Here is a 27,879-nt window from a genome sequence, read left to right as displayed (position 1 = left end):
CCTTGTCTATTAAATATCTGCTCAGAGAGATGTTTGTGTCCTTAACGATGTTGAAGAATCCAGAGTTTTAGCAAAATGTTTCATATTTGCAGTAAAAAATAATGTCTATCCTGGACAAAAATGGTTTTAGAAACAAATGCAATTTATTTTCATGTACATCTTTCCAATACTGTCTTAAGGCAAAGTCTGCCGAGCCCAGAGTCTGCAGCCTCATGACACAGAATTTACAAGTAGTCCATCTTAAGGCCGCTGGCTGTCAGGGTGTGAAGGAGATTAGGTTCAGAGGAGACACTCTCCTAACCGGTGTGTTGTTGTTTGAGAGCGGCGCGAACAGATCTGCCGACGGCGTCTCGATCTGATCTCTGACCTGTGAGATCTGCCTCAGCAGAGCCTTTCCCTCTTCACGTGCCTGCAGAGGAAGCATCGAAGCCCGTAAATGAGACAGCTGAGCAGATACACCAGGAGGCCCAGATTATGCAGGAACACTTACATCATTGTAGTCGCAGCAACGCTGAGCGCAGATGGCCGCCTCGTCGTAGAGCTTGTTCTTAAAATAGTACTGACCCAGGTATCGCAGGGCTGTGCTCACCTCGGAAAGGTCCCGGATTTCCTGTCAGGGCAACATTTAGGCTGAAACCGATTTGTTCTAATCGAACGCAAACGTGGCATAAAGTTTACAGCCAGCCAAACAAAAGCAGCTCTTATCTGAAGCTGTAGCATTTGTTTCAGCCCAAATCATTAAATACAGCTCCAGACTGAGCACAGGGTTCTAAAAGATTGATGTTTTCTCTTTAAAAATGCTTACCCCACAAGAGAAAATGTCTTGAATGTAAAGCATGTAACACTGGGCAGCATCATCAGCCTCATTCAGCTGTTCGTGGAGTCTGAGGAGGGAAAATATTTAGCTCAGAGCTCTGTTCATGCAGAGAATCAAAGGCTAGCCTGCTGTTATCTGTAACATTTGATCTAATTTCAGCACCGAATACAACAACAATCACTCACTTTGCCAGTTTGAGTAAAGCCATTTTCTCTACATCTCCCACAGAATAAGCCCTCCAGTAGCACTGAGCACACATGGAGAACAGGATTAATATATTATATCAAACTTGAAGCAGGAGTCACAGAGAGTTGAACAACGATTACCTTTTTGGCTTCAACTTGCTGAGACAGCTTTTCGTAGCTTTCACCCAGTGCAACCAACATGCGCGAGTCGTTGGGCCTGGAATAAAAAGAGTAGTGACCCAGAGGCTGGGGCGCAGCTCAACAGATGTTTCTAATGAAAATCACGTTCAACACCAGCTGAAACACCTTTTATAAAGTCCATACCTGAGCTGGTGAGCCTTTCGATAATAGTACAAACAGTAAAAAGGCATCTTGAGGATCTCATATGTCTGACCCAGACCGTACCACGCACGGTAGTCCCGCTTGTTCACTTCGATGGCGTGCCTGACGGAAAAAAACGGGAGTGACGCTCAACAAACCAAAGCAGCTGGTTTAAATCTCCACACTGTGTGAAAAGTTCCTGACCTGTAGGCCTGGATGGCTGCCGAAGTGTTCTTCATTTCCATGTACTCATGGCCCATAAGGGTCCAGGCGCCGAGACAGCGAGGGTTCAGTTTGAGGGCCCGCTGGAAGTAGAGGGCTGCTTTCTCGTGCTGGGAGCGTAAGCTGTAGTAATTACCTACAAATGAGATCAATGAAGGAAAGATTTTGCTGTGTTTTCAACATTTCAAGCCTCTGCGAACAGTTGCTGTTTGACGTCTTGTCCTAAAAAAAAAGTCCCTTAAAGCGATTTAAGGTTTTCTCACATTAAAAAGAACTGATTCACGTGTTCGTCTGAACTGAAGACAGCCATGGGGCAGCTCTAACTGTATCCTAACCACAGCCCGCCGGAGATTATGGCATTAAGTGAAGGAAATTAGTGGATTCAAAGTAAAGTATTCACTGATCATTTTGAAAGGGCTTAATAATGAGCAACTGATTGATACGATTCATGGTTTTGTCTGTTCTGACCAGCTGTGCTCCATCTGCTCTTGCAAAGGCTTCTGTCCCAACTGGGTCCCTCCGTTGGTCCCAGGATTGTCGTCTAGCAGCTCCTACACCACGCCTAAGACAATCCAAACTCTGTTCATGTGTCGTCCCACGATGGTGGAATGACCTACCGAGCGCTACCAGAACAGGGGCGTCCCTGTCTATCTTCAAGAAGCTCCTGAAAACCCAGCTCTTCAGAGAGCATCTCCTATCCCAGCACTTACCTTGTACTTCCCTACCCCCTCTATCTCTGCACTTTATCTTTCTGCTCTTCCTTCTATGCCTGCACCCTATCTCTACTCTGTCCCCTCTGACAGAGTCGGACTCCTGGGTTCCTTCTATGGAGCTTATTGTTAGCTTTATATAGCTGTTATATCTTCATTTGTAAGTCACTTTGGATAAAAGCGTCTGATAAATACAGAAACATCACTTAAGATCTGTCAGCACATATTAAACATGAAGATCAGTTCAGTTTGTAATCTAAAGCTATTTCTTTAAAATGATCTGTGAATTCTCCACTGAACCTGTATAATCTTACTGCTCTATAAACTCTCACAGTGCTGTAAATGCCTTAACAATTCCCCTAAACTAAGGACAGCTTTTAAGGGATTCTGTGCAACACTCTTCAGTAAGTCCCTCAGCTGAGGAGAGATTAAAGCCTCGAGTGTTACACTCAAAGGGAAGAGCATATGATGGGGTTTAATTAGAATTCAAGGACAATCGTGTTTCATATTTATCATGTGGGTTCATTTTCAGACTTAACTATTTAAATGTGTTTCAAACCCATCGATGAGCTGGAAAACATACATTAATTAGAGCCTATATTCATTCATTCATTCATTTTCAGACTGAATTAAACCTAAAAAACAGCTGCAAACACCACTGAAAAAAGCTTGTAGTCGTAGTAACTTTACTGTCATTTTAACCTGTTTTAGCAGCAAACATTCATTCATGGTGCGAATCATTCAAATAAATGGCTAAACGGACCCGGTAAAGTCGTTTTACCAGGTGTGATCTGACGAGTAAAAACTACTTACCAATAACGCAGCACGTCTCCACCCTGTACTTATCAATCTCCACCAGGTTGTGGGCCAAGTAGCTCAACTCTGGTTTCATGCTCTGTAAAAGCACAAAGTACTGACTGAATACAGAATATTCTGAGCTCATATTCTTCAGATCAATAACCTGAGGGAAGGCTGACCTTGACATATAGCAGGTTAGAAAATGTGTCCATGTTGTCAATGCGATACGGATCCTGCTCCCTAAGCTCTTTGAATAAAGCCAAAGCTTGGTCTATATCTGAGAAAGATGGAGACAGAATACGGTAAGATTCATGAGACTGACCGGACGGCTCAAACTTTCCTCGAAAAATCGAAATCTAAACCTCTGATGTTGTGGTAGGCCACTGCAATCTGTGAGATGATATAGGTGCTCTTTGAAAAGCCGGCCTCGATGAGGTTCTGGTATTTCTGCAATGCCTCTTTGATCATCTGCAGCTCTGTGTACATGTGGGCCATGAAGAAGTCTTTTATCCAGCAGTCCGGCAGAGACAACAACTTCAGCTGGAAAGGATGAGACCAAGAAACAAAGAATCCCATCAGCATGAGTCAGATATAAATATAGTCTTTGCTTTGTTCTCAAATGAAAAGAAGAGGGTTAAAGCTGAGTTTTAAATCCAAAAACTGAAACTGTAAATAGATACTGTACTTAATAAAAGGGTTATTACCATTTCAATATTGGTGACCAGGTTACTGAGCTCCAGCCACGCCCCCCAGTGAAGAGGAAGCGCATGAATTGCCTCAACAAACACCTCCACTGCCTCCTTCAGCAGATCGAGCTTCCGTAGAACCACCCCATACCTGTGTTTGCACAGATGAGATGAGGTTTATGCGCATCCCATCCTATTTCCGTTCATAATGTCAGCAAAATGTGAGCACTTCACAGAAAAGTGTTTACAGATAAAGGGTGAAGCCGTCCAACTCTCCCGCAGCATGCTTCTTACTGAGCTCAACCCTGAGCTCGCGCAAAGCTTCATTTCGCACCTGACCCTTCTCCAAAGGACCTAAAAACCACACAGAAACGTGTTAAAAAGTTCCAGGGGAAAGGCAAATAAACCACTTATTGGTAGAAATAGGCAGTTCCTCACCCAGGCTGTCCACCGTCTCGTCATCTTTCTTTTTTTCACCCGACTAAAGAAGAAAAAAGGATCATTTTAAAAACGTCTCCCACACACAGTAAAGGGAGCAGAAGCTTATCTAGATCAACAGACTCTTACCAGATATCGAGAATACATATAGAGGAAATAAGCCTTTTGACTGCAGCAGCCTTTCAGGAAGTAAGCGGCACGGTCGTACTCTTTCAGGTCAAAGTATGACTTTGCCAGCGTAAACGCATCGAGGTCCTGTGCATCTTCCTGTATGTGCGACAGACAATGACACGGAGAGGCCATCAAAGCCATATAAATAAGATAAATAATCTACATTAAATGAGCAGGAGGCAGGTAATATAAATAAAAAACATTATTTACAGCATCTTTATACATCTTTTCATTTTATTTTGCATGTAAAACACATCTGAATATCGTGTCTTGATGATCAAAAGTAACATTATGGTCAATGATAGGGTGGGTGACATTGAGTCGTGTCCGACTACCAGAACTTCTGGATTAATCAAAGCCACATCCTGATGAAGCCTGAGACAGAGAGACCGCACCTTTGGTCCAATACCGCAAACATCAGTGAACAGAACACCCCATAAAGCGACCTGATGAGGAAATCCTACACAGAACGCCCTGCTGCTTTGATCACTTGCAAGCAGACCAGTTTTACATTTACTGTTGTTGTAAATTTTGATTGAAAAACAAAACTTTATCAAAATCTTCCATAAAACACAGATGGAGTAGAAGCTGCTGGTGAGAACTTTAATGAACAACCGGAATAGACATTCTGTGTGACAAACTAAACGACACTATATTAAAGTCACCTTTTGAAAAATAAACAAAAAGACAAGCGCGCACAGTGCTGTGCAAATCATTTCCATCACATATCACCATCAAGGAGGACCAAATTCACTGTGGTCCAGTCCATCCATCCCAAATAATCCAGTGTAAAAAGAAGAAAAAGGACTACATTATGTAGGACTCTACAGTATTTTAACCATCGTAAGCAGCATATATCTTCAGTGAGGAGCTAAAAAAAGTTGATACAGACTTTGTTGACATCCTGTACTGAAACTGGATGGTGGGCTGATAAATACTCATGTTAAAATATCCCAGATAATCCTCAGAGTGCACATACCTCAGTGAAGGGAGCTGCTGGGGGTAACTCATCTTTAGGAAGAGGGTCCAAAGCAAATGCTAATTCAGAGGCCCTGAAATAGAAACATCCCAGAGCTGCTGTTTGACTTCATCCAACACTGTTCAGTTTATGTTTGTTACAGCAGTTCACATGAGCCACAACAGAACTGCTGTTACTGATGTATCATAATAACACAACCACCAGCTTTACAACTACTCAGTGCTTTTTTTGTTTAACGCTGAACTTACAGCACATTTAACATTAATCTGTGCTGCAGTTTTACTCGTTTTACTATATCTGAACAGACAACTGACGTTATATATTGTGCTAAAAGGATGTTATTATCGGTAGTGCTAACGTTGCTAACACAGGTTACTTGGGTTTAACGCTTACTAAGTTATTTTGCGAAATGACATTAATCGCTGTCAGTCTCACCACTTCGCGCTGTGTAAAAGTCCTCTTTCTTTACAAAGAGATATGACCGATATTAGCTGTTTCTTGATTTGGACCAGATCCCCAAACTCACTACACAGAGCCGCCATTTTCATATTTCACCAAGCAGGCACGCTATTGGTGGAAACTGGGGAAGCGGTAGTTCTTCTTCTTTTGTTTTTTAATGGCGTCTGCATCATATAAAAGTGGCACTACTGCCATCTTTTGGAAGTATTGAGTTTCTACAGGGTTGTTTCAGTCAAATTATATTTTTTTAGTTCTATTCCAAGTAGTCTACCTGGCAACTCCTACAATGTTAATTTTCTTGTTTTCTTTTACCTGCTGGATGTTTTCTAATATTCCCAAGTGTACTTCCTATCTTTAACCTAATCACAATAGTGACCATTCTTCTATTCCCTCCCTTACTTCTTATGGTATGAACCCTGACTTGATATGACTGTAAATATCTTTCTCTTGTCTCCCGTTCCAACGCTGCTGCCACTCCACCCATCTTTTTTTTATAGTTTAATGTTTGTATCTATTTTCTTTTTAACTATCTTCTTAGTTCTGTAGACTCTGTCATTGCCAACATGTGTCAACATGAGCCAGAACCCAAATGTCCTCTTATTCTTTACAGTATTACACTTAATATCAGTTCAGGTGAGCCATGAGGTAATCAAGTTTGTCTATGGGGAATGAGAATTATTCATTTGTGCAATGTAATGTATGAATTAATGTCTGATTAAATAACAGCCTGCCAACACATCATCCAGAGTGTTGACTTCTACTCAAAACTGTACAAAAAGTATATTTTTCACATGGGGTTCTTGCGCCATTCATTCAAGTAATATACCCTTTTTAGGAACTATTTTAGCAATTATGTATCAATACAGTAGCCTCATGTGCTTATTGGTCTTTAAATATATTATTATTAACAAGTTTAATTTTTTTTCTCTTCCAGCAATCATCGCAGCAGACTTTTCGGTCTATATTTAACCTTCGGTTGAAACTCCTGTTTTCTCAGCGCTTACACCTCCATTAAGCCAAAGCTTTGTTATTTCACTCACAAAACTTCAAATGAGGGACACCCCCCTCCCACCAAACAGGGCTTGACCCTGCTCTGCAGCAAGGTTAAGCCCCAGCTTTCTGCGGAGAGCATACCCAGAGAATCAGGGTTATAAAAATGATGTGAACTGAAGTCAGTGGAAAGCAATGAACATTCGCTGTCCAATCAAATCGCTTCAGCATGAGTCAACTGAAGATTGTGGGCATTGTGTAGGTCTTCACTTGTTCCTTTGTAGAAAGTGAATGAATACATAACACTGTCTTTTTTTAAGTTGCTTCTTTAAATGGATCCAGGTTAATGTAAAGTCTTTGCTTGGGTCTATTGTCTGAGCGAGTACTATAAATATCCCTCCTTCCAGTGCCTATCCATCATGTCATCACATAGTATGAGCTGTTTCCACACACAGAATAAAAATCATTAAAAAAAGGTAGGAACCATTTAAAATGTAAATATAAAAGAATATAAACCCCTGCATTCTGTTATCATTTACATTTAAATTCTTTTAAGCATTAATGTACTTCCACACTGACAGATGACCCTTAACATTTTCCTGCTACTATTTACAGTCGAGTCTGCTGCCCTTGACTGCTTCTGTTAAGACAAGTGTTGCTGATCTGACTTTATTCCTCTGTGCAGACGGTAACACTTCAATAAGCTGCACAAAACCTTTCTTTGGGGCTTGTTCAAAAAGAATTCAGTGTTCATTCGTTAATCATTTTGTATTAGAGAGAAAATACTATATGAAAAAATAACTCTGATAAAACACGTTCTGTTAGTATCATCTGAATCTTATAAGTTATTCAACTGAAATAGCCATATAGATCATTTGTTCAGTTAAACTTTACTACACAGAAAGACTAATCACTATTTAGATCAATATTAGATCCATTTAAAAGTGAGCAGAGTTTTGAAAAGAACTTTATGGCTCGTTCTTGTTTGGATAATGACTCTTATCTGACTCATATCCGCTCTGCTCCTGTCACTGGCTTCTGTGCTTGGCTCTGCTTCACTGCAGAGCAGACATCACCATCATCTCCTTGTCTGTTGCAATCAGCAGCACTACTGGCTTTGGGATTTCCAACAAACTGCACAGACACATCAGCAGAGCTTTATCTAAAAAGTTTTCCCCGTCAGTTTGACAGTGGCTCACATCACATTTTAGCTCTCACATATCCCCTCATTAAAGGAGAACGGCTGCAGAATCACTTGGGTGTTTTCAAGCAAGTTCAGTGACACGAAGACACAAATGATAAATGATCAAAAGGTCAAAAGTTGGAAGCGTAAGGACTTCTAAATCCACCGCTTCCTTTCAAATGAAATATAATGACAAAGTGCTCAGCATAATAAATCCAGGACCCTTGAAATGTGCCCTTGAAACAGCAGACCAGCAGGTGTTCGCACACAGAGCTGCCATTGAAATCTGCGCGACAACTGCAAATCCTCTTTGATCACAAAGAACACGTTCTTCAAGCATTGATTTTTCTTATTAAGTTTGGACTTCTTTTTCATGATCACAGGGCCGGCAGAGTCATGGTCGGCACACAGCTTTAATCAGAGGAAGAATGACACCAAGCCATGGAGAATCTGTGGCATTTATTCAGCTTGAATATAAAATTATCTACAGGAAACCATCTATTTATTCATGATTATGTATGGCTTTACAGGTTATAGTTGGACTTGGTGCCCGTTGACATGTAAAAACAGAAATAAGCCTTGCTTGCATACTGTGGATTCATAACAGAAAGCTTTGGGTAACTGATAGTAATAATGAAAAGTTACAGTCATATAGTAGTTCACGTGTTCTTGAACGATACAGAAAAGTCCTGCAGTGCAGCAGAAAAGCTCTTATCAGAATAAACCAATGGGGTTTGGCAACTGATTGTTTATCCACATAACTGAGAGTCATAATTTATAATCTATCAACATCGAAATCTTCTGTACAAGTGATGGAACCCTTCTTCTTAATGCTGTGAATGTTTAGTTCATGTTGAATAAATGTCAAGGGTCAGCAAACGTTAAGACTGTTGATAACTTGTAGGAAGAACTGAGTTCTTCATCCTGCCAGGAGGTGGCACTGTCTAACATGATTAATCAATCCCCAAATTTTGTTTGCATACTGCTAAAGATTCAGAAATATAAGATAATAAGTTTGATTTCTATCATGTGTACCTGAAATGGTCTGCTTGTATGATCTTAAAGCCTCCCTTTTTACTTAATCCTTGAAAAAGTACTTAGAAGTGGCATGTTTTAAATTTCTCTCTTAACTGCTTGAAGAACTGAGCTGGGATTTAGTTTGAGAAATAAATAGTCTCTGGCCTCTGAGGACTCATTAAAGGAGTGAGAGGATGACGCAGTTTTAACTATGTACATCGTACAGTGAGAGGAAGTCTTCTACAGAAGCACTGTGTGATAGTCAGGTTCTGGTTGTTGGGTTTGTAACAACATTTTCGATTCATAAAAAAAAAAGACTTGGCATGACTGATGATGCTGAACTCACAAGACAGCAAAATATAATTTCCCATTATTTGAATGCAGGGTCTGCAGTCATCCCCCCACTTTTCCCACCCTCTGTCGGACATCATTTGTCAGATGTGTCTCCTTATTTTCTCCACAGAGCAAAAGCCACTTAAAGAAACTGACAAAGTAATCAAGTAGCTCTGCGGTTTACAAGGCCAAGCACACGCCTCACTGGGCAGGTTGAAAAAGGTGCAGACACAGGACATATAGTCCATCCGTTCCACTCAGCCCTAAAACATAAGCATTTCTTTCTTGCAGCCACTTGGTTTAAACATCCCACGGACCACACCTACAGGTATAGCACAATGACGTGTTAGATGGAGCTCATAGCATTTTGAGATAGCTGTGTGACGTCTGCCCTCGTTTGAGCCTACACCTTCATCTTGGCTCAAGCTAAATTAATGTAATGCTTATTTAAGCTACTTTTTGTACAATAGGCTGTTTTTATTTTGCTCCGTGTAAGGCAAGCAGCAGGTAGATTCTCTGGTCAGCTTCTGCTGTCAAGAGAAGAGATTAAAGGTTCAAATGAGCTCAATATGAATCAGTTTGTACGTGTTCCTAATCAGAAAATACACGCTCTGTTGCTTCCTTGTCTCCCATTCTTATTTATCTTAGCAGCTGTATATCACAGCAGCATCACGAGGTGGAGCAGATTTGAAAATATTATGAGCCTGCATGTTTGAGGCAAAATAAAACCTATTTCAGAGCAAAAGAAGCAGCACCGTTTTCCCTCAAAGCAAAATGTGTCTGTACATCTGTGCTATTTGTGCAAGTAGGCGTGAAGAGAGACTTTACAGACATGGCCCGTCCCTGTGGCTCTGATCTTCAGGCCCCTGTGCGTGGTCTTGTGATTGGCTGCTAATGATGTTGTTTAGTTGGATTGAGAACAGCCAGCAGCCGTGTCTCATCAGGACTGCCACCACCTGAGCACTGGGCACTGCACCATAATGCCCTCACAGGGGACTGGACCACATATTGGTTTACATTAGTTTTTTGTGCAATCACATGTGATTGAGTTAATGAAACTGAATCACTTTAATACAACTCTCTTCTTTCGCCTTAAAGTGCAGAGACAGGTTGTCAACTTTAGGGTAATCTGACCAGTGTTTTATGTTTTAATTGAGGTCATGTGAGGAGATAGTGAGGATGAGTGGGTGAGGAAAAAGAGAAGCATCATATAAATTGCTCTGTCCATCACTGAGGCTGAATACTGCAGCATCTACATCCTCCACGTCACAGGGCCATGTGATGTGCCCCAGAAGCATGTCAGGCCGTGGCTAATGGTAGAGACAGATGTGTCACGTCTGTGCACAGAAGTGGAGAGAGGGATATGTTTTGCTTATGGGATTAATTTGCCTTTTGGGACAGGTGCCAAGAGGAGTGGGAACAGACACAATAAGTCTAATGTTACATGCAGTCCCCTCCCAGCTCCCACTCCAAGCCGTAAAACTCCATGGGACACAGAGAACATGTAACTGACTTATTCATATGGAAAGTCTCTGTCAGCAATGTGCTTTTACACCACTGTTATTGCATCCTGTAATGTGACACCATTGGTGCTCTTAGTCTTTGAGCAATGTGGGTTTTTGGCTGGTAGCACTAATGTAGCCAGCTGGTCATAACAAATTATTCTAAGTCAGTCTGAGTCAACTTTGATTTAAAACAGACACGACATCATGAATTACCTGCCACAGAATAAGAACCATCTGTCAGGTTTTACTGAGTACAGGTTTTCACATATATGCAAGTTAAAACGATTTCAAATCAAACTGTCTCTGGTCAGCTGCAAGAGTTATATTGCGTTGATGAATCTGGACATGAAAAGAGCCAGTCAAATATAATTATCAGCAGATGTAATTCAGGTCAGATATAGCAGCACAGAGAGTGGATGATGGGTTGCTGCACCCAGGGCGATGTAAATACATTATTTAATATTGTATGATTCATGACTTTATACATGAACTCAGATATCAATTCTCTTTCCTTCATGAAACCTTGAAGAAATATTACTAATTCATTAAGGTGTTATTTGGTTCCTCTGCCAATTGCGCAATACTTGCTGATAATCTGTAAAAAAAAAATATTACTATTATACACCATTATTATAGCGATTGTTATTAAGCCTTTTCAAGCTTTTTCTTTTACTTATTGTCATAAAATTGCTGATAAAACAAAAACCTGATAAAATGTTTGCTCGTTACTCGAAAACAAAGTGTTCATTAGCCGCCGCTGAGCCTGAGGCTGATCCCAGAATATGTAAAAGTAATGGGCCAACCAATATGTCCTGTGTTTATTACATCCAGTGGCTTACTCCTTGCAGCGGCAAAACAAACAACCACAAAAACAATAAAAGAAGAAATAGAATTAAAATGAAGAAGACTTCTACGAATAACAATGCAAGGCTTGTGTGGTGCAGGCAAAACTGAATGCTTCTTTTTCAAAACTCCGCAGCTCTTTGTCAGGGTAATTTTCAGCGTTTCAAAATAATTCTCAAATAATGTTAAAGCCTATTGATTAAAAAAAGATGAGGAAAAGAAAATGAGGGAAGTGAAGGACAGAGAAAGATCTGATGAACACAAGAGGAAACCTAAATAACTAGCAATAGAAATATAATGTGGCTTCTAAGTCCTTATAACTGTGTGAGCTGCTGATAAGGAGCTGTGCTTATTCATTTATAAGATATATTGCTCTGTGAAACAAAAGCATTCTAATTTTTCACATTTTAATCTTTGGTACAGTAAACATATCTGTGCCAAGCTGGAAAAACTCAGCACGCCTCGTTACTGATCAGTACAAACACCCCGCAGTGCTTCAACATAAATGTCAAATGAGTTGATTTAAATCTAGGAAATGTCAGCGAGGAATATGTGACCATTTCCCCCTAAAGGTTTCACTTCTATAGCCTCAGCAGCTGGCATTGCTGGTTTCCCTCTTTGAACTTCAGTGACCTTTTGTTGCCTTGGAGCCGAACACAGCTTATATTAAACGACATCATCAGTGAAAAGCATTTGTTTTTACAGCCAGTGTTTGTGGGAAAGTCCCTTTCACTTCTGTGCAGGTAGAAGAATTAGTTCTCCTCGGAAAGAGGATTGAAGATTATTAAAAATGAAGCTCATTCAAAAACGATTCTCTTTTGGTTCTTTGTTACAAATTCCCGCCACATTTTTTTCACACTGTCATCTGTTACATTGTTATCATAGAAATAAAAATCAATGGCGTGTGAAAGTTTACGAGGGAAAAAAGCTGAAAGGGTGGTTAAAATGCCCAGCTACTCAGGATTAAAATGAACTCTTAGGACTATTTAAACTGGAAACACCTGTGCCAGAGGAGGAAATCACCCCCACAGTCCACCCTATTTTTCATACTGACAGGTGAACCAAGGTATTCGCTTGTTTTAAAGGTGAGGTGATTTGCTCCATCGGTATGCACTATATCCACATAACATTTTACAGTTTTGTTCACCACTCAGAGCTCATTCATCCTCTGTGGAAAGTTCATTGTTTCGACCATGTTGACTTCCTGCTGGGAGCCACTGCCTTCTCCTGTGAAGTGGCTCGCCTCATGTCCTCGATGGAAGGTTCCCACGCTTAGCATCGCTATCATGTTTGGTAACGTGAACCACACCGATCTGCTTTTTGAGTTCCCTAATGGCAAGCAGCAGATGACATGTCCCGGTAGGCAAAACAGTGGAGCAGAGTTTCATGTTGAACACTTTGTGCCTGCACACTCTGCTGGGACTGTCTGACCGTGTCTTGAGAGTTTAAAACACAAACTGGGTTGTGTTTGCTGCAGCTCGTGTCGGACACTTGCTGAACTCTGTCACAAGCTCTGACAACAAGCTGGTGTTTTTTTAGATTAAGGTCCAGATGAAACCGCATGTTGGAGTGCTCATGAAGACTTGAAAAGAGCTGAAACATTGCAGAGTTCCCACTATGACACATTTAGACTGTCCTTGCCATTTCTTACACAGATGCTTGGTTATTTTCACTGAGATACTAAAAGAAAACCCATCCTTCTTTCTCTCCGTCTCTCTCTTTGTTTCATGCTCCTACAATGATGTGGTGGCCTTGAAACAAATTAATTAAGAACTTATTGTATTAATTATTAACAGATGTGAATAAAGACAGAAAAATCATCAAGATGACGAGCTGCCTTGCGTTTTTTGATTTTCTTAGAAGCTTTTGATCTACGACTGCAAGTTATCCTTCAGTTTTGAGTGACATCTCCCACATATTAATTAGTTAAACCTCAGCTTTTCCTGAGGGTTATCAACAAAGATACAAATGCTCCTCTGTTAGAGATGATTAAATTCCATTCTCTTGCATATTTCTGTGGTTATGATTTATTATTGTTATTAACGCTGATTTGACAGCATGCGGCTGAGGATTTGTTTTAATATCTGATTTAATTATTGAACATTAATCACTCTTTTTCGTACATTTTTCATACTGAAACTGTCATTTAAAAGAAAGTGGCTCACTTGCACACCAAATAAGGAAAACTATTTAGGCCATTAAAGTAGGAAACATAAAGCAACCAAACACATAAAGGTTCACTCTGTAACATAGGTGCACAGAGGTATGATCACAAACCATGGTCACAATACCAAATTATGTATTTTGTGGCTCTTACATGCAACTGTGTGACCCGATGGCCTTTCTGGCTCGTCACATTAAGAGTGTTACAGTCCGTAATTAGAATTTATTTCTGCAGAATAGATTGAAATCCCTTAACTCTTTCTCTCCAGAGGCACCTGCTTTGATTGCACGCTTGTGTTGATTCAGCAGAATCGGTCAGTTTTTTGTTTTAAACGTAACTGCCATTAAGACGAATCTCCATATGAGCCTTGCTCATGGACAGCTGACAAAGACACCTTCAGAAACCACCAAAAAGGTCAAGCGACACACAGACTAAACAAATCTGTAATGGAGTTCGCTTTTTCTGATATACGTTTTTGAAGCATTCGAATGTGGTGTTTATGTGAGTTCAATACACCTCCAAGACTTTGGTGTGAGATTTGGAAAAAATGCAAATGTGAGAAGATTTATTTGCATGAGCGTGTGAAACAGAACTGAGGCTTTAATCGCGAGGGAAGATAACAATAAGGTTCTAACTTATGTTTCAGTCTCTGATATGGAACAGCAATGAGCACACAGCTGTCTGTCTGTAATGTTGTTTATTTCCTGTTAGCTGTGATGAAGTCAGGCGTTTAAACGTGTTGCAGCAGAGACGTAATGCTGTGCACAGACAATGTCGTGTGAATGTGTCTCCCACTTCTAACGATTCTTTTATTATAGGTATGAACAACTTCTTCTGGCAGAGACAAAAGAGAAACAACCTTTTCATCATTACTAACACACAATACCACTTTACCGGCAGAGCCAAGCAAAGCAGGCATGTTACAGCACTGAAGAGCAAGTTGTATCAAGCTGAGGTTGCATCATACATCCGGATTTTTCTCTGAGGTCTCTCAACCAAGTAAACAACATTCTGAGCTTTGCTATTGTCCTGTCTCTCTTGCCCATCCATTTTCTTCCTTCTTTGTCCTCACCTCTTCTGATACCGCTGTATTGTGTCTCTTCACTGCACCTGCCAAAGAAATGCTGCTTGACTTGTACCAACTCTGTTTTCTACAGCTGCGATTGTGCAGCCTCGAGATTGCAATAAATCCGATAGATGCCATAACATGAAGCAATTCCCCTGCTAGATTGTCAAAAATGGTTGAGACCGTCTGACACCAGATTCACAAGTGGTTTAAATGTATTTCTTTTCGTGAAAGAAGTGTAGGAAGAGGCAGATGAAAAGGGGCTGAAAAAGCTCAGGTGTTAACAAACAACAGTTGCTGAAGGACGAGGCTCCTAAATGTGTGAAATATTCTTTCAAGAGGACAAACCAGCACAAAAATGGGTATTAGAGTCAATGCAGTTTAGTAGAAAACACACATTGGCTTCACTGATGGATTCTCCTTTGAATTTTCCTTAAGTTAGATTAAACTTTAATGTCATTGCACACTTCACAGGTTCAGGCAACCAAACCCAAGCAGGCCTCTGATGTTTGAATCATAGATTCAAAGCTGTATTAGTTTAATCAGAATTAGATCATCCAGCCCAGACAATTTCATTTTTACATTTCATGCGTAGAAATTCTTCTGCTCTGAAACTTTAATAATTCATTGATGAGTAATAGGTTAAAGTTGTTTAATAAGAAGCTCAATTACTAACTTGAGTCCCCAAAGAAAGAAGGATTATAATTCTTTTAACAAAGAAGCTTTTTGGCTTAGAAAGTCTTCATGTTCCTGTGGCCTGAGAAGGAAATGCTCATGTCCTCTGACAACAGAATCAACTAAACTGCAAAACCCTCACACTGTTTGGACTCAAGGTAAATAGTAATCTCTATCAAAACCTACTGAGGAGCTGCCAGTAAAAACAACACAATAGAAATAACTGACCTCTGTATCCAATACTCAAGTTTCAAGTGCAATATCATCTCAGAGGTACACACTTATCCTGTTTAATTTAGTCGAGCCGAGCTCCGGAGCAGTGATAACAAGGCAGTTAGCTGTGCCAATCACCAAAAAAAGATGGACGTAAATGATCTCATATCCTGAGAGATCACAGCCTTTGGCCAAGAGCACAATAGGATTTTGGATCCAGGTCAATGCAAAGGGCAGACTGGCGTCCCATAAGTGCCGAATGCAACAAACTCTCTGGAGACACTTTGTGTCTCCGATTGCAAAACTCTGATCCTGTGTCATAAGATCCAATTGCTTGAATCAAACACCAAGAGCACAGTTAGATGCATCTGATGATTATTTCTGTATGCTCATTGTCCCAGACTAAGCCAGCTGCCACGTGTGTCTTGTCCTGTATGTTTGAAGCAGGTGTAGCTTGTGCTAAACATAGCGGGTTGTAAAGTTTAACCTCTCATGAATAGGTTTACTTACTGAGAACAGCGTTAAGGTCACACAAGGACAGTGTCACAGACCAGGTGGAGAAATATTATCAGCTCATATATTCCACAAGTCTATATTAAAACTGTGAGCTATAAATGCATTTAATGATGGATTTACAAATGATAAAAATATCTGTTAACTAAGGAACTTCTAACTGCGGTTTTGCCCTCCTGGATCTTTAGCATGAAGGTCCAGAGTGGAAAATAATCCAACTCCAGCCCCGTCCATTGTGTAAAATCTACTTCTTAAAAGCAATCAGTAACAATTCTGCATTTCAGCCGGTGGTCTGTCTACCGAAAATATTTCCCTTCCTTGCATAGGGTAATTGAGTAAATGTACTGAGGTATTAAATGTCTGATGGCTTCATTAGTTGGGTTTGCTCTGCTCATTGAGCCCAGTACATGCTTCCATGGTTAGAAACTTAGATGGAAAAATATCTCTGCTGGTTTTTTTTAGTAGGGCAGCACCTGTGTGCGCCTCAAATAATTCATTTTCCATTGCTAGTCCTGACCGTTGAGAGGGAGAATGAAGTAGAAAGAAAAGAGCAGTGGAAAATGTTGTGTGGGATGAGCCAGGATCTCCAGCGTAGTACCGATGGCTCCAACCACCCCTCCTTCCTCATGTACGTTTTATGCACCTTTGTGCTGTGGACAAACAGGTATTACACGTGATGTTATGAGTTGTTTCACGAATACTTTGAAACCCAAATGCCCTGTGATCAGGGTCACTCAGCATATCACCACTCTGAATGTCAAATGTGTCTAATCTAATTATTTCAACCCCGGCTGCAGTAAGACGTACTTTAAAGGAGAATTTTGATTGCAGTTTGGATTAAATAGATCTATGGATCAATTCTTCATCCCTGTTTTAAACAACTTGCGGCGATCACAGCAGAGTCTGCAAAAGGTCTCCTCTATCTTTCATTTCTGTTCTGCCCTCCTCTGCTTTCCCTTTGCTTGAATCACTCACATCTCCCCTCTGTGGAGTGAATTAGTTAGACTTCACTAATAAAAGAACAGCCAGCCAGAGCTGACTGATTGAATTAATAAGCATCATAATCACAGCTGATCTGTACTATCATCTACAAGCCATAGCATCGGGAGCATTGTGTGTAGCACACCAGCAAGCATCTGGCTGTCTGTCACACCAGCATCTGCTTTGCTGCTGTCATGTCTATCTTCACCTAATTGCTTGAGATAGAGAGTTGAAAATTGCCTCAAAGAGGCTCCTTCTCAATTTAATTTGCCTCATACAAAGAGAATGAGATGCCTGGTTTGTTTACTTGGAATGTTTACTGCTGCAGAATAAAGAGAGATTCAAAGACTCTTAGAGCTTTAAACCCGATGCTCTAAATTTACCAAATGAGAGAAATGTAGTTTCCCTGTCATCACATGGCAGAACACAGTATTTCTGCACAAGAACATTTTTCTGTTACAGAAACACCTCGGCAGCCAACACAAGGATCAATTCAGAATTCACAAAGAGGGCTTTGGTTCTCAATAGTTTCTCAAAAATTGTCTTTTTTATGACATCTAAGGCAAAACAATGGCAGCTCACATTAATTTACAATTTGAATAAAAGTTCATGGCTTCGAGGCGTTGAGTTTGAAGTTTCTTGAAAGGCGTTGCCTTCGTCGTAAAGCCGTTGGAATGCATCACACCCTAAATCGCTCTCTTTGTGAGCACAGACAAGCAATGAATCATGGGAAATTAGTGGTAAAGTGTTGTTCATCTTGACCATCACTAAATGCCCAAATGATTTGTAAATGAGCACAACTTTTGGAACAAATGGGTGAATTGTTGAGGCATCTTGTAGAGATTCCAGCTGTACAAAACAAAGCTTTGAAGCTAGCATTTTGGGATTGGACGTCAAAGACTGACAACTGCTCCACAAACTGCCAAAGGAACTGATTTGTCTCCCTAAAGATAAACTTGGAAGTAAGTTTTAAGACTGTTTCTTAAAAAAAAGTTTTAAGATTTCATATTTATAACAGAAAAACAGACAAATTGAACGACAGCTATGAACTTATTTCAAAGATATCAGCGTAAAATGGAAATCTAATAAACACATGTTCTTAAATTGCTGCTGTATCTACAACTTCTGCACTTTATTTCTTTTCTTCTTTTCTTGCTTTTTAAGATTTTAAATGTTATTGTGTTTTTTTTTACTGTCTGTTTTGACCACCATCACCTGCGTTGCTGCCTTTCTTGGCCAGGTCACTTGTGAAAGAGGTCGTTTTTTTAATCTGGTTAAATAAAGGTTATTGTGCAAAAAAATATTCATATTTCACATGCTAACCAACTAGCACCTTCTTGTATCTGTTTGTACCTCTTGATAGGATATTAAGTCACTGTAGCATCCAATATGTTGTGAATATATACCTAAACGGCTGTTTGAGTCAATTTCATGACTAATTTGACGGCATTTGATTATTCTCAAAAGCTGTACATATGAAAAGCAGACATGTGTATGTGATAAAAGCTCACAGAAACTTGTCTGTAACAGCATCAGTGAGGACGTCACTGTGTACATTTGTGCATGCTTGACTTTTCTGATGTGTGACCAAATTCTCAGGGGGACGCTTGATGAAAAGTTGACTTTTGAGGCCCTGGAGGGGTGGCCAATGTCTTTTCTCCTTTAGGTTATTGTTAGATTCATTTTAAAAGGGTGTTTCTTTCATTCCATGATACAGAACGGCACAGTATCGACTCGGCACACCTCTTCCATGCTTTGTTTGTCACTGCAGACAGCATCATCTCACTCTGGGAGGGATCAGCTGTTTGTCATCGCAGCCTATGTGAACCTGTGACTTCACAGCAATCAGACACTTTAATTACATTACATTGATTCATCAGACACATTTATCCAAAGTGAGTACTTATTGCACTGAACCAGCATTGAGTACAGAAGTACTTAAATGTCTTTTAGGTCTGATAATAACAAATGGAAGCTACGGATCACAGCTCAGATCAGTGGAGAAACAAAGATCAATCTATAAATCCACCCTCACAGTTATTAAACATGCTCATGCATTCATTAGTGAGGCACACACAAATGAGATATACCATGATTTATCTTGTAAATTGTATGCCAGAGTTTTAAACAACTTCAGGGAACAAGACAGTTCCATCAACCCTCTACGCTGCTGCAGAGGATTGATTATACCAACAGGTGATGATTCTCTCTGACCAAAACAACCTTCAGCAGGGGTTTCCACATCAAAGTATAGGATCAGCTCAGCTCACTCAGGGTAATACCTGCAAAACGACTGCAAAACAAACACATTTCTTTAAGAAAAGCGAACCGAACCACATCAATCCATACAGGGTCATATAATGGAAAATCACCATAAAATGCTTCAGTTCCTTTTGATGAAATGAACAAACAGCACATTTTATAATTGTGTTGTTAAATATGTGTTATTTACCTTATTTTAAGCAGTTTCACGCTGTATCTCATTAACAGTCACTGTCACTAAACTTCTAAAACTAGCGATGTTGGTGTCTCTGTTTCCTCTCCACTCACTTACTCAAGTCATGCAATCACTGTCACAGCTCCTTCTGCTTTTAGGAGTGTGAAAACCACTGGCTAAAATAAAACTTCCATTTCTGAGACTGCAAGGTATGCCGCAACCTTACACCATAAACAATTCACTGGGTTACGAAGGCACTTCACCACACTTTTACCACTTCAGATACTCACCACCTCGGTTTCTGCCACCAGCTGGACTGGATTTTCTGTTTAAGCGCATGTTCACATCCAAGTGATGCAAAAGACTATGAGCTCCTTCACATTTTGATGCCAAGCGTGTATTTTTAGCGGCACTTTATTTAAATAGATTACGCCAGAAATCCATGTAGCACGCCCCATGTGCTTTTAAACCTGAGCCACACATGTGTCACATTTAAAACCATAAAAGTAAACAACATAAAAACATCTGTATGTCCCATGAAATCAGATTCGTAGTTTGAGTATTTCACCTAAATAGTTTCTCATTGCCTGACACAGAATTTAAAAAATGATAATCTCATTTTAAATTCTATCAGAGGTGATGGGTGAGCAGTGTCTGATTGTACCATTTTAGCTGAGAAATCAGAGGTGATGGAGCAAGAAAAGGAGAAGATTTTATTGAAGTTAACAGCACGCTGCCTGTCATTCCACAGGTTCTTTAAATACTTTCTCACAGAATATGAACACAGTGCAGATGATCAGCCTGCATATTTGAACAATCACACCAAAATGGCTCCTCGACAAAGAAGTGAGAATGTGTAGCTCAAATTGTGATGGAGAGACATTTTCCTGCAGTGGATGGGTGGATCTCTTACAAGTCATACCGTGCAATATTTCTAAATTTGTGTTTTGCTGATCCTATCAGCCTCTTTAACACCTTGTAGTTCCACATCATCACCTGACTTTGGTTTTTACTGTGACCAAATGCTTCCCTTTTGAATTTAAGCACACACAGTTTGAATAATAACTCCCAACGATCCTCTGCCATGTTTCATTACTTCATTATTAACACCAGTTACTTTATAAACTGTAAATTGTCCAAAGTTGATTTTCTTTATTTGGCAACAAAAATCTACCGATTCAGAAAGAAGATCCAGAGCCAAAAATTATTTTTTTTACTTAGTGTCCCACCTGTAGCCGAACATTCATGCTCATTAATGCTTCCACCCCTGGTTGTTCCTCAGACTGACCATGTAATGCATTTTCATGTAGCAGTATCTATGCTCATTTATCCACAGAAATCCTCTAAATAATTGGTGTTTGTGGTGGAAAGCAGCAGTGTGAAAGAGTCACTGATACCCAGTCTATTACGCTGTTGACACTTTGGGGTCGGTCTGACTCTGGGCTAATGTGGAGTGTGACCGAGCAGAACCATCTTCATTATCCTGGCGTAATGTTTCATCGCTTCGGGCTTGCGCACTGATGGCCACCCACCCACTTCTGTGCCTCCACTTCTCTCCCTATATCGCTCCATGTTTCTGTCTCAGTAAATGTGTGGTTATGAATGGCTGCTTGCTGTCCGGCATTTTATCCAAAGATTCTTTCTTCCAACTCATTTCAAGTTTATCTCACTCCCTTCCTCCATCCATCGTCTGTTTTTTCTTCCATCTTTCCTGGTAGTGTCGGAGCTTTATATCATCATCTTTCTTTGGTGCACTTATTGTCATATTTCTTCCTCTTGTTCTGCTTTGCCTTGGGATTCACCATATATCCGCATGTGCTGGCCTCGCTGCTGATATCATGTCATCAGAGCTAATTTAATTCATTGGTTCTTCTGTTTTTTTTTTTCCTTTTTCCATCATATTTCAAGGTTACATCGGCTGGGCCAGCAGGGTGTCTCTTCATAACAGAGTTTGTGACTGACTGCTGCTTGAAAACATATTTCCATTTACATTTTTGCATTACTGCTGGGAGGGAAAGAAACTATGAAAATCGCATGCTATGCTTTTGGCAGTAATGGAATTTCAGCATTTCTACCTGTGACAGGGAGTCAGGGGAGCACAGTAGCTTTTGAAGCATGTCCCGATTTGACATTTTTTTTCATTCTCGAGTTGTAGTAAATCACTGCACATCTACGCGAGCCCTGCCAATTAAAGTTCAGGGCATAAAGAGCTGCAGAATCATGATTCATTAGAGGAATAACAAGTAACTCCAGGCTGTCCACAAGAATCTTTCTCTCCCCTCCCATGTCCTCACACGACTGTCATCTTGTCAACTTTAGTCAAGCTAACACAGACACACGAAAGAAAAACATTCTTTTGTAAAATTCTTCTGTACATTTTTTAATTGAAACAGCTGTGAGGAGGAGGAAGAACAAAAAAGCTGAAATCAATTAAGTGCAGGCTATCTTTTTTAATACGAAAATGACTTTTATTGCACATCCTGCCTTCTTCTCCCTTCGTCTTGGAGCTACATCTTATTTTTTCCCGTTGGATTAATTTGTATAAAAGGTAAATTGATGTGCAAAATGTCTTGTTTTTCAGAAACAAAAGAAATGTGAGTGTTTTATTGAGTCGTTAATGAGCACTCAGGACAGACAAATTACTGATATTGGACGTTTCATAACTTGAGATCTGTGTGAAAGTGAATTAAATTCAACTGACAACGATTGTTTTACAAGATGTTAAATCCTAATTTGCATTGAATTCACAAACGATCAAATAAATGAATAAAATTCAAATGGATTTCCACTGCTGTTTGTCAGAGAGTGATTTTCTCACTTTGTGACTTGCTGACCTTGAAGCCTACAAACAGCTGGACAGGCCGAGTCAACACAAACTCCCTCTGGCCTTTTCACTCCCTGCAATCACAGTGAGTGTGACATGATGAAGACCATCTTCCTTCGCTCTGCTCTGATTGGAAGAAAACTGCCGCCGAGTCTCCCTTGGGAGCAGCCTTGTTGACCCTTCTGGAGAGGAGGTTCAGCTGGAACTGAGCAAGCCCTGTCCAGCTGATGTTTTACGACCCATTTCGCTTACAGTAAAATGGGTCCCAGGATTTAGAAATAAATCATCAGCATGCTTACATGCTAGCACATGCTCGTCTTATTCAGTTCCACTCATAACATTATTGTCAACATGCATGTACATGAAACATTATTGTTCCTCAGTTCAAGCTTTGAGTCACATCAATAACCTCACTTTTAATGTCAGAGTGTTAAACGGGAAACAGCCTCATTTAAAAAGCCTTTTCCTGCTGCGCTCATACGGGCAAACAGTCCCAGAAATCTGCACTGATGACAAAAAGAATTAAAGGAGACAGAATATATTCCACTAAGAGAGTCTTAAAACACAATTCTACAATCTGTGTAACTGTTTTCTGTCAAATTTATTGGGATGATACATCAATTGCAGGGGTAGCTGTGAGGTTTAATTTAATTTCTAACTTTGAAAGCATCAATAGCAGCAAGTCTAACTCTAACTGAAATGATGATATAGGTCATTTGTTCATACGTTTAAATACGATAATACCATAATAACGGCTTGTAAAGTACGGCCAAAACAAGCTGGAGAGGGGAAAAGTGACTCACATGAGTGTTTCAATAGATTAAAAATCTTTGATAAACCACAAAATCCCCATAAAGAGGTCAGAAAGGAGCTCGGATGGAGTGATTACCTGCAGTGTTTTCAGTCATTCGTGCATTCATGATGAAATAACATGAGAAAACGACCATGGTTCGGACTAAAATGAATCGTTTCCTTCATAGATGTAATTTATGTGCAGTGGCTCTTTGGAAAGCTGGAGGTTTCTTATTCTTTGAACCTAATTATAGGTCGTTCAGCCTGCAAAAAGCATTTCTGGGTGGACAGTTTCATTATCTGTTGTGCCAGTGGCATCAAATACATGAGAGCTTCATGTGCATTAAAGGGATGGTTCCAGTTTTCATTGAATTTTCTTCCTTTGGAGGATTGTCTGAAGTTATCTGTGACTTACCTGCAGTAGACTGCAGTTAGAGACCTTTTAGTTTGGAAAAGCAGAAAGTTTCCTGAGGGGAGAGCTGAGAAGAGCAATTTTGTCTCAATCTAAAACGACCCAAAACCTCAAAGGTTTAACAGGAGTTAGATTGAATGATACATTGTGGATTCTTACAGGTCTGGATGCTGTGTTTCAACCCTTATTGTTTCGGTATGTGCTGCAGAAAGGATTCTTTATAGTTGAGGAAGTGTAGTGGGAGCATAAATAACAGTCTGATGCAGAGGTGCCTTGTAGTAGAAATCCATCCACAAAATAGGTTGCTTGAACTGCTATGAAGAAAGAAGAAAAATGTGCTCTTTTGGTGGCCCCAGTCAAAGCAACTTTTATCTTAAGCTCTCCCCACAGGAGACCTCCTGCCTTCCAAACAAAGAGAAGTCTGACTGCTGTCTGACTGCAGAAGTCAGGACACTGACCACTCATAAATACTTCATACAAACCCATTTCAAATGAGATCTATGTATCACTTATCAACTAAACTGATGGTTTAGGAGTCTGAAAGGAGCTTTCAGGCCTGTATTGCTTTTTTGTTCCTGTTTTGATGTGATTTTTTAAAAATCTACTGTGAAAGTTCATGAACTTTCTGGTACTTTTCATATTCCTGCATAGACATGACCCATGGCAAGTCCTTCCAGAAGATGAAGAGAACCCAATCACACAAGTGAGCTAGCAAATTTATTCCTTTACCGTCCCGCTCTTCCACTCGGTAAAGCACTTTTTTCAGTAACTATACTGTATCATATTCATTATTTGTGGAATTAAACCTGCCTGAGCCATATCTACCACTTGATTTAGGTATCTAATACCAAAAGAATGTATATATTTCGTCATTGCTTTTTCAAATTATGACACTGAAGCATAACCACAAACTTTTATGAATAAAACATTAAAGGCTTGAAGCAAAAATGATGCATTATTATACTTCTGTGTGGTCTGTACAGTTAAAGCTTGCTTACAGGTAGTATTACAAGCCAACCTCATGTCACCCTGACAATAGCAATCACTTGTCCTTTGCTCTCCACTTTGATCCACTTTGACATCCTTAATCAATTTCACATGTGGTGATTGGCTGAAATGGCTCCGAGCCCTCTGCTCTGTCTGATGTGACACTGCTAATCAGAGCTGCAACTGTAAACTGATATACTTGTTTACAAGCTCTTGTTTACCAAGTTTTCACCTGAGGATGTTTGACCTTGGAATAAATCTGAAGTCGTACCATTCATGCTCTTATTTCCATAAAGCATGTTGAACCTCTGCAGAATTTAAACCGTTTTTTTTTTCCAATTCAGTTCAGGTTTATGACTGGTCTCAGCTGCTATAACTCCCTTTACACAGGCCCCGTGGCTAATCAAAGTATCCCTTTCTGCTTAGCTGTCATGCACACAAATTCCCAACAGCACATCCTTATTAGCCCCGAGTTTAAAGCTCACCAAAGTCAACTGACAGGCCGCCCAGGCCCTGCAAGAGCAGTTCTTAAGAAGTGTTTCATTCTGACTGTCAGGCGTGAATGTGAGCTGATAACTTTGCATCTTATTTCTCAGTGTTTCTCCTCCCACCTTATCATCTGTGTTTAAGGTGTGGCTCCTCAGCTGCATTTATGGCAGCTGTGATCATTTTAACTCAAGCATGGACCAACTGTTCTAGTGCCTGGAAACTAGAATTTGTTTTCTGTCATTTGGTGGCAAGTTTTTTTTAACCATTAAGGTGGATGAGTTATCCCTAGATTTCATAAACGGGTGTTGTTGTAAATATATCACCTTATAAATATGAAATTTTGGAAGGTTTGTTTATATATTTATATATATAACTGGTTTGACCGCTCATTATATGCGATCACGCATGAGTTTCCGTAGTGTAGTGGTTATCACGTTCGCCTCACACGCGAAAGGTCCCCGGTTCGAAACCGGGCGGAAACATGTTTTTGACAGCTGGTCGGATCGCAGTCCACCTCCTGGGCATGGCCAAGGTGCCCCCCAAACATCTGCTCCCCGGCACTGTGAATGTCTGCCCACCGCTCCGGTGTAAATGGCATCTGTCTCTATGAGTGTGACCCTGTGCCTTGGATGGGTTAAATGCAGAGGAGTGATTTTGTGTATCTGTAACTTAACTTAACAAACCAATAAGCTCATTAGTAAATCCTCACTAATATACAAATACAAAAACAAATGCTGGTTTCCACGATGCACGGATTGAATAACTTTTTACATATAAACACTGGTTGCAAGTTTCTGGAACCAAAGACACTTCCTATTTAAACTTGCTCTGTGATATGCTCTCAGGAACTTGAGACTCTGACAGTTGTGAGACTTGACTCAACCCTTATGGGCAGACTGATATACTCTAAAACAAGTGAATCTCCTGTGTCATCAAACAAAATACATGGCCCTTTGCGCAGCTTCCTCCTGCTGTAAACGTCTGCAGATGTGCTCGCACCAGACCATCGTCTGTTCCTCAGTGGTGGTGACAAGACAATGGATTATTCAATAGTGTAATGAATGAGGTGCCAGAAACAGCCAGCTCCTCTGTTAGGCAGAATGATTTCTCTCTGTCTACCTCTGCAAAGCTATACATTGCCCTTATTGATTATGATGAGGCTTTCTCATCTCCAGTTATTACAATATTGATCTGCAACAGATGCAGAAGAATGGAGTGGATAGAGGAGTGAAGAAACTGAAAGCAAGGGCTTCAAGAAGAATTGATGGTTGGGCACCACATATGAGAACACTAAGCAATCTGGTTTGCCTCTGAGACATCAAGGAAGTTTAAGCATCCTGTCTTCCGTTTTTTTTTTATTAGTTGGCTATTTTTTGCTGGTGACACACTAAGAAGAGCTACTGAAAGCTGCTTCATTTCAAACATCAAACAGCTCATAAAGGCTATCTACAACTGTGTACATCCAAAACTCTTACTGTTGGATTTTATGGAAATAAATGAGACCCTGTCAGCTTCCCCTGACTTGTCGCCAAACACAAACTCTCCAGTCATGAGGTCTGTGGAGGATTGCACCTCTCAGTGCATTTCTGTGTGTGTTAGCTCCCTCTGCAGAGCTTGGTTAAGCAGAAAGCCTGTCTCACTCCAAACTCAGCCTCCCTTGGTGTGCGACCTCAATTACAGTGGAGGAGAGATTATGGGTCAGAATTAATACCACTCTTAATCTGAACACTCTCCCCTCTAACACCTTCTATCTACTGCCACCCACGATCTATGGAGCATAGATTCAATACTAGTTTAATTTGATAAATAAGGGATGGGTTGATCTCTCATTCTTCCCTCACATTTCTTACTTTTCCTCGCTTGTCTCCCAAGAATTATGCAAAGAAACTCTGCCCCCACCCCTCCTTTTCTGCTAGGTAATTATTTTATTTATTTAATTTTCATAGCACATAATCGATATTTGGCTGACATCTTGCATCCATTTCACAGACTTAATGTGTCAAGCAGTCTTTATTGTTAGATCTATGCTTAATGCACCCACGTAAAATGAGTTCCTGAAAACTTTTCTGTTCACAGTTAGTTTTCACTTTAACTTATTCTGCTCCTCAATGCATTTTTAAACACAAGATATATGAACTGTTTTAACTTTAGATTCTTAACTGTGTACCTATTGCTGAATATACAAATAAGCCCTGTCGAATGATCCTCCTCTGGCCTGCCTGCAGCTGATCATATCTGACTCTGTTCACACTCACACAACAATGTGGGGCTAATGTTGGTTAAACCTTGTTCCCGATCACCAACACTGATAATTTCCACCTCACCCAGTGTGCTTAAAAAGGAAAAAAGAGGGCTTGAATGAACACAAAAAACACAAAATTCCCATTTCCACTAAATTTAATCTTTTTGAATGAGCAAATTTTTGTTATTTATGTCTTGGTGAATGAATGAAAACGGATCTAATTGAAAAAACAACTGGACTGATGTGAGTAAACCCCATAAAATCTATACTGGTTCATTCAACAACAAATGTAAGATTAGTTCAATACGTGGATCTCTGTTAAATTAAGATGCATCCCCAGTAAATCATTTAATTAACCCCCTGATACATTCTGTTGACCCAACACAAACAAATTAAATTGATACAACAGAATCACTTAATGCTTAAA

General features: G+C 40.1%; 1 protein-coding gene and 1 non-coding gene across 2 annotated transcripts; one reads left to right on the top strand and one right to left on the bottom strand.

Moving 5' to 3' along the window:
* Positions 1-129: 129 nt before the first annotated feature.
* Positions 130-5,881, bottom strand: cdc23 (CDC23 (cell division cycle 23, yeast, homolog)). Its single transcript, XM_072374542.1, has 16 exons — positions 5,763-5,881; positions 5,328-5,400; positions 4,307-4,444; positions 4,178-4,220; positions 3,988-4,093; positions 3,758-3,890; positions 3,416-3,593; positions 3,233-3,330; positions 3,069-3,150; positions 1,528-1,681; positions 1,327-1,446; positions 1,144-1,219; positions 1,003-1,064; positions 806-884; positions 491-610; positions 130-409 (listed from the first exon to the last, which is right to left on the bottom strand). The coding sequence occupies exons 1-16, from the start codon at positions 5,873-5,875 to the stop codon at positions 257-259; spliced, it is 1,728 nt and encodes a 575-aa protein (XP_072230643.1). The 5' UTR covers positions 5,876-5,881; the 3' UTR covers positions 130-256.
* Positions 5,882-25,619: 19,738 nt separating this feature from the next.
* On the top strand, positions 25,620-25,692 carry trnav-cac (transfer RNA valine (anticodon CAC)). The gene has a single exon. It is a non-coding gene; the product is annotated as a tRNA-Val (tRNA).
* Positions 25,693-27,879: the final 2,187 nt, after the last annotated feature.

Source organism: Leuresthes tenuis, unplaced genomic scaffold (genome assembly GCF_036924035.1).
Source record: "Leuresthes tenuis unplaced genomic scaffold, fLeuTen1.0.hap1 SCAF_21, whole genome shotgun sequence".
NCBI lineage: Eukaryota > Metazoa > Chordata > Actinopteri > Atheriniformes > Atherinopsidae > Leuresthes > Leuresthes tenuis.
Note: the sequence above shows the minus strand (reverse complement) of the source record. Positions and strands in the feature narration are given on the sequence as shown.

What these genes read in the sequence shown, in the direction of transcription:
- cdc23 (XM_072374542.1), bottom strand. Translation starts at nt 5,875, where the DNA reads ATGAAAATGGCGGCTCTGTGTAGTGAGTTTGGGGATCTGGTCCAAATC. An exon ending in CGAAAGGCTCACCAGCTCAG is followed by an intron (nt 1,220 to 1,326) that starts GTATGGACTTTA and finishes TTTTTATTCCAG; the next exon opens with GCCCAACGACTCGCGCATGT. An exon ending in GTTGCTGCGACTACAATGAT is followed by an intron (nt 410 to 490) that starts GTAAGTGTTCCT and finishes CTTCCTCTGCAG; the next exon opens with GCACGTGAAGAGGGAAAGGC.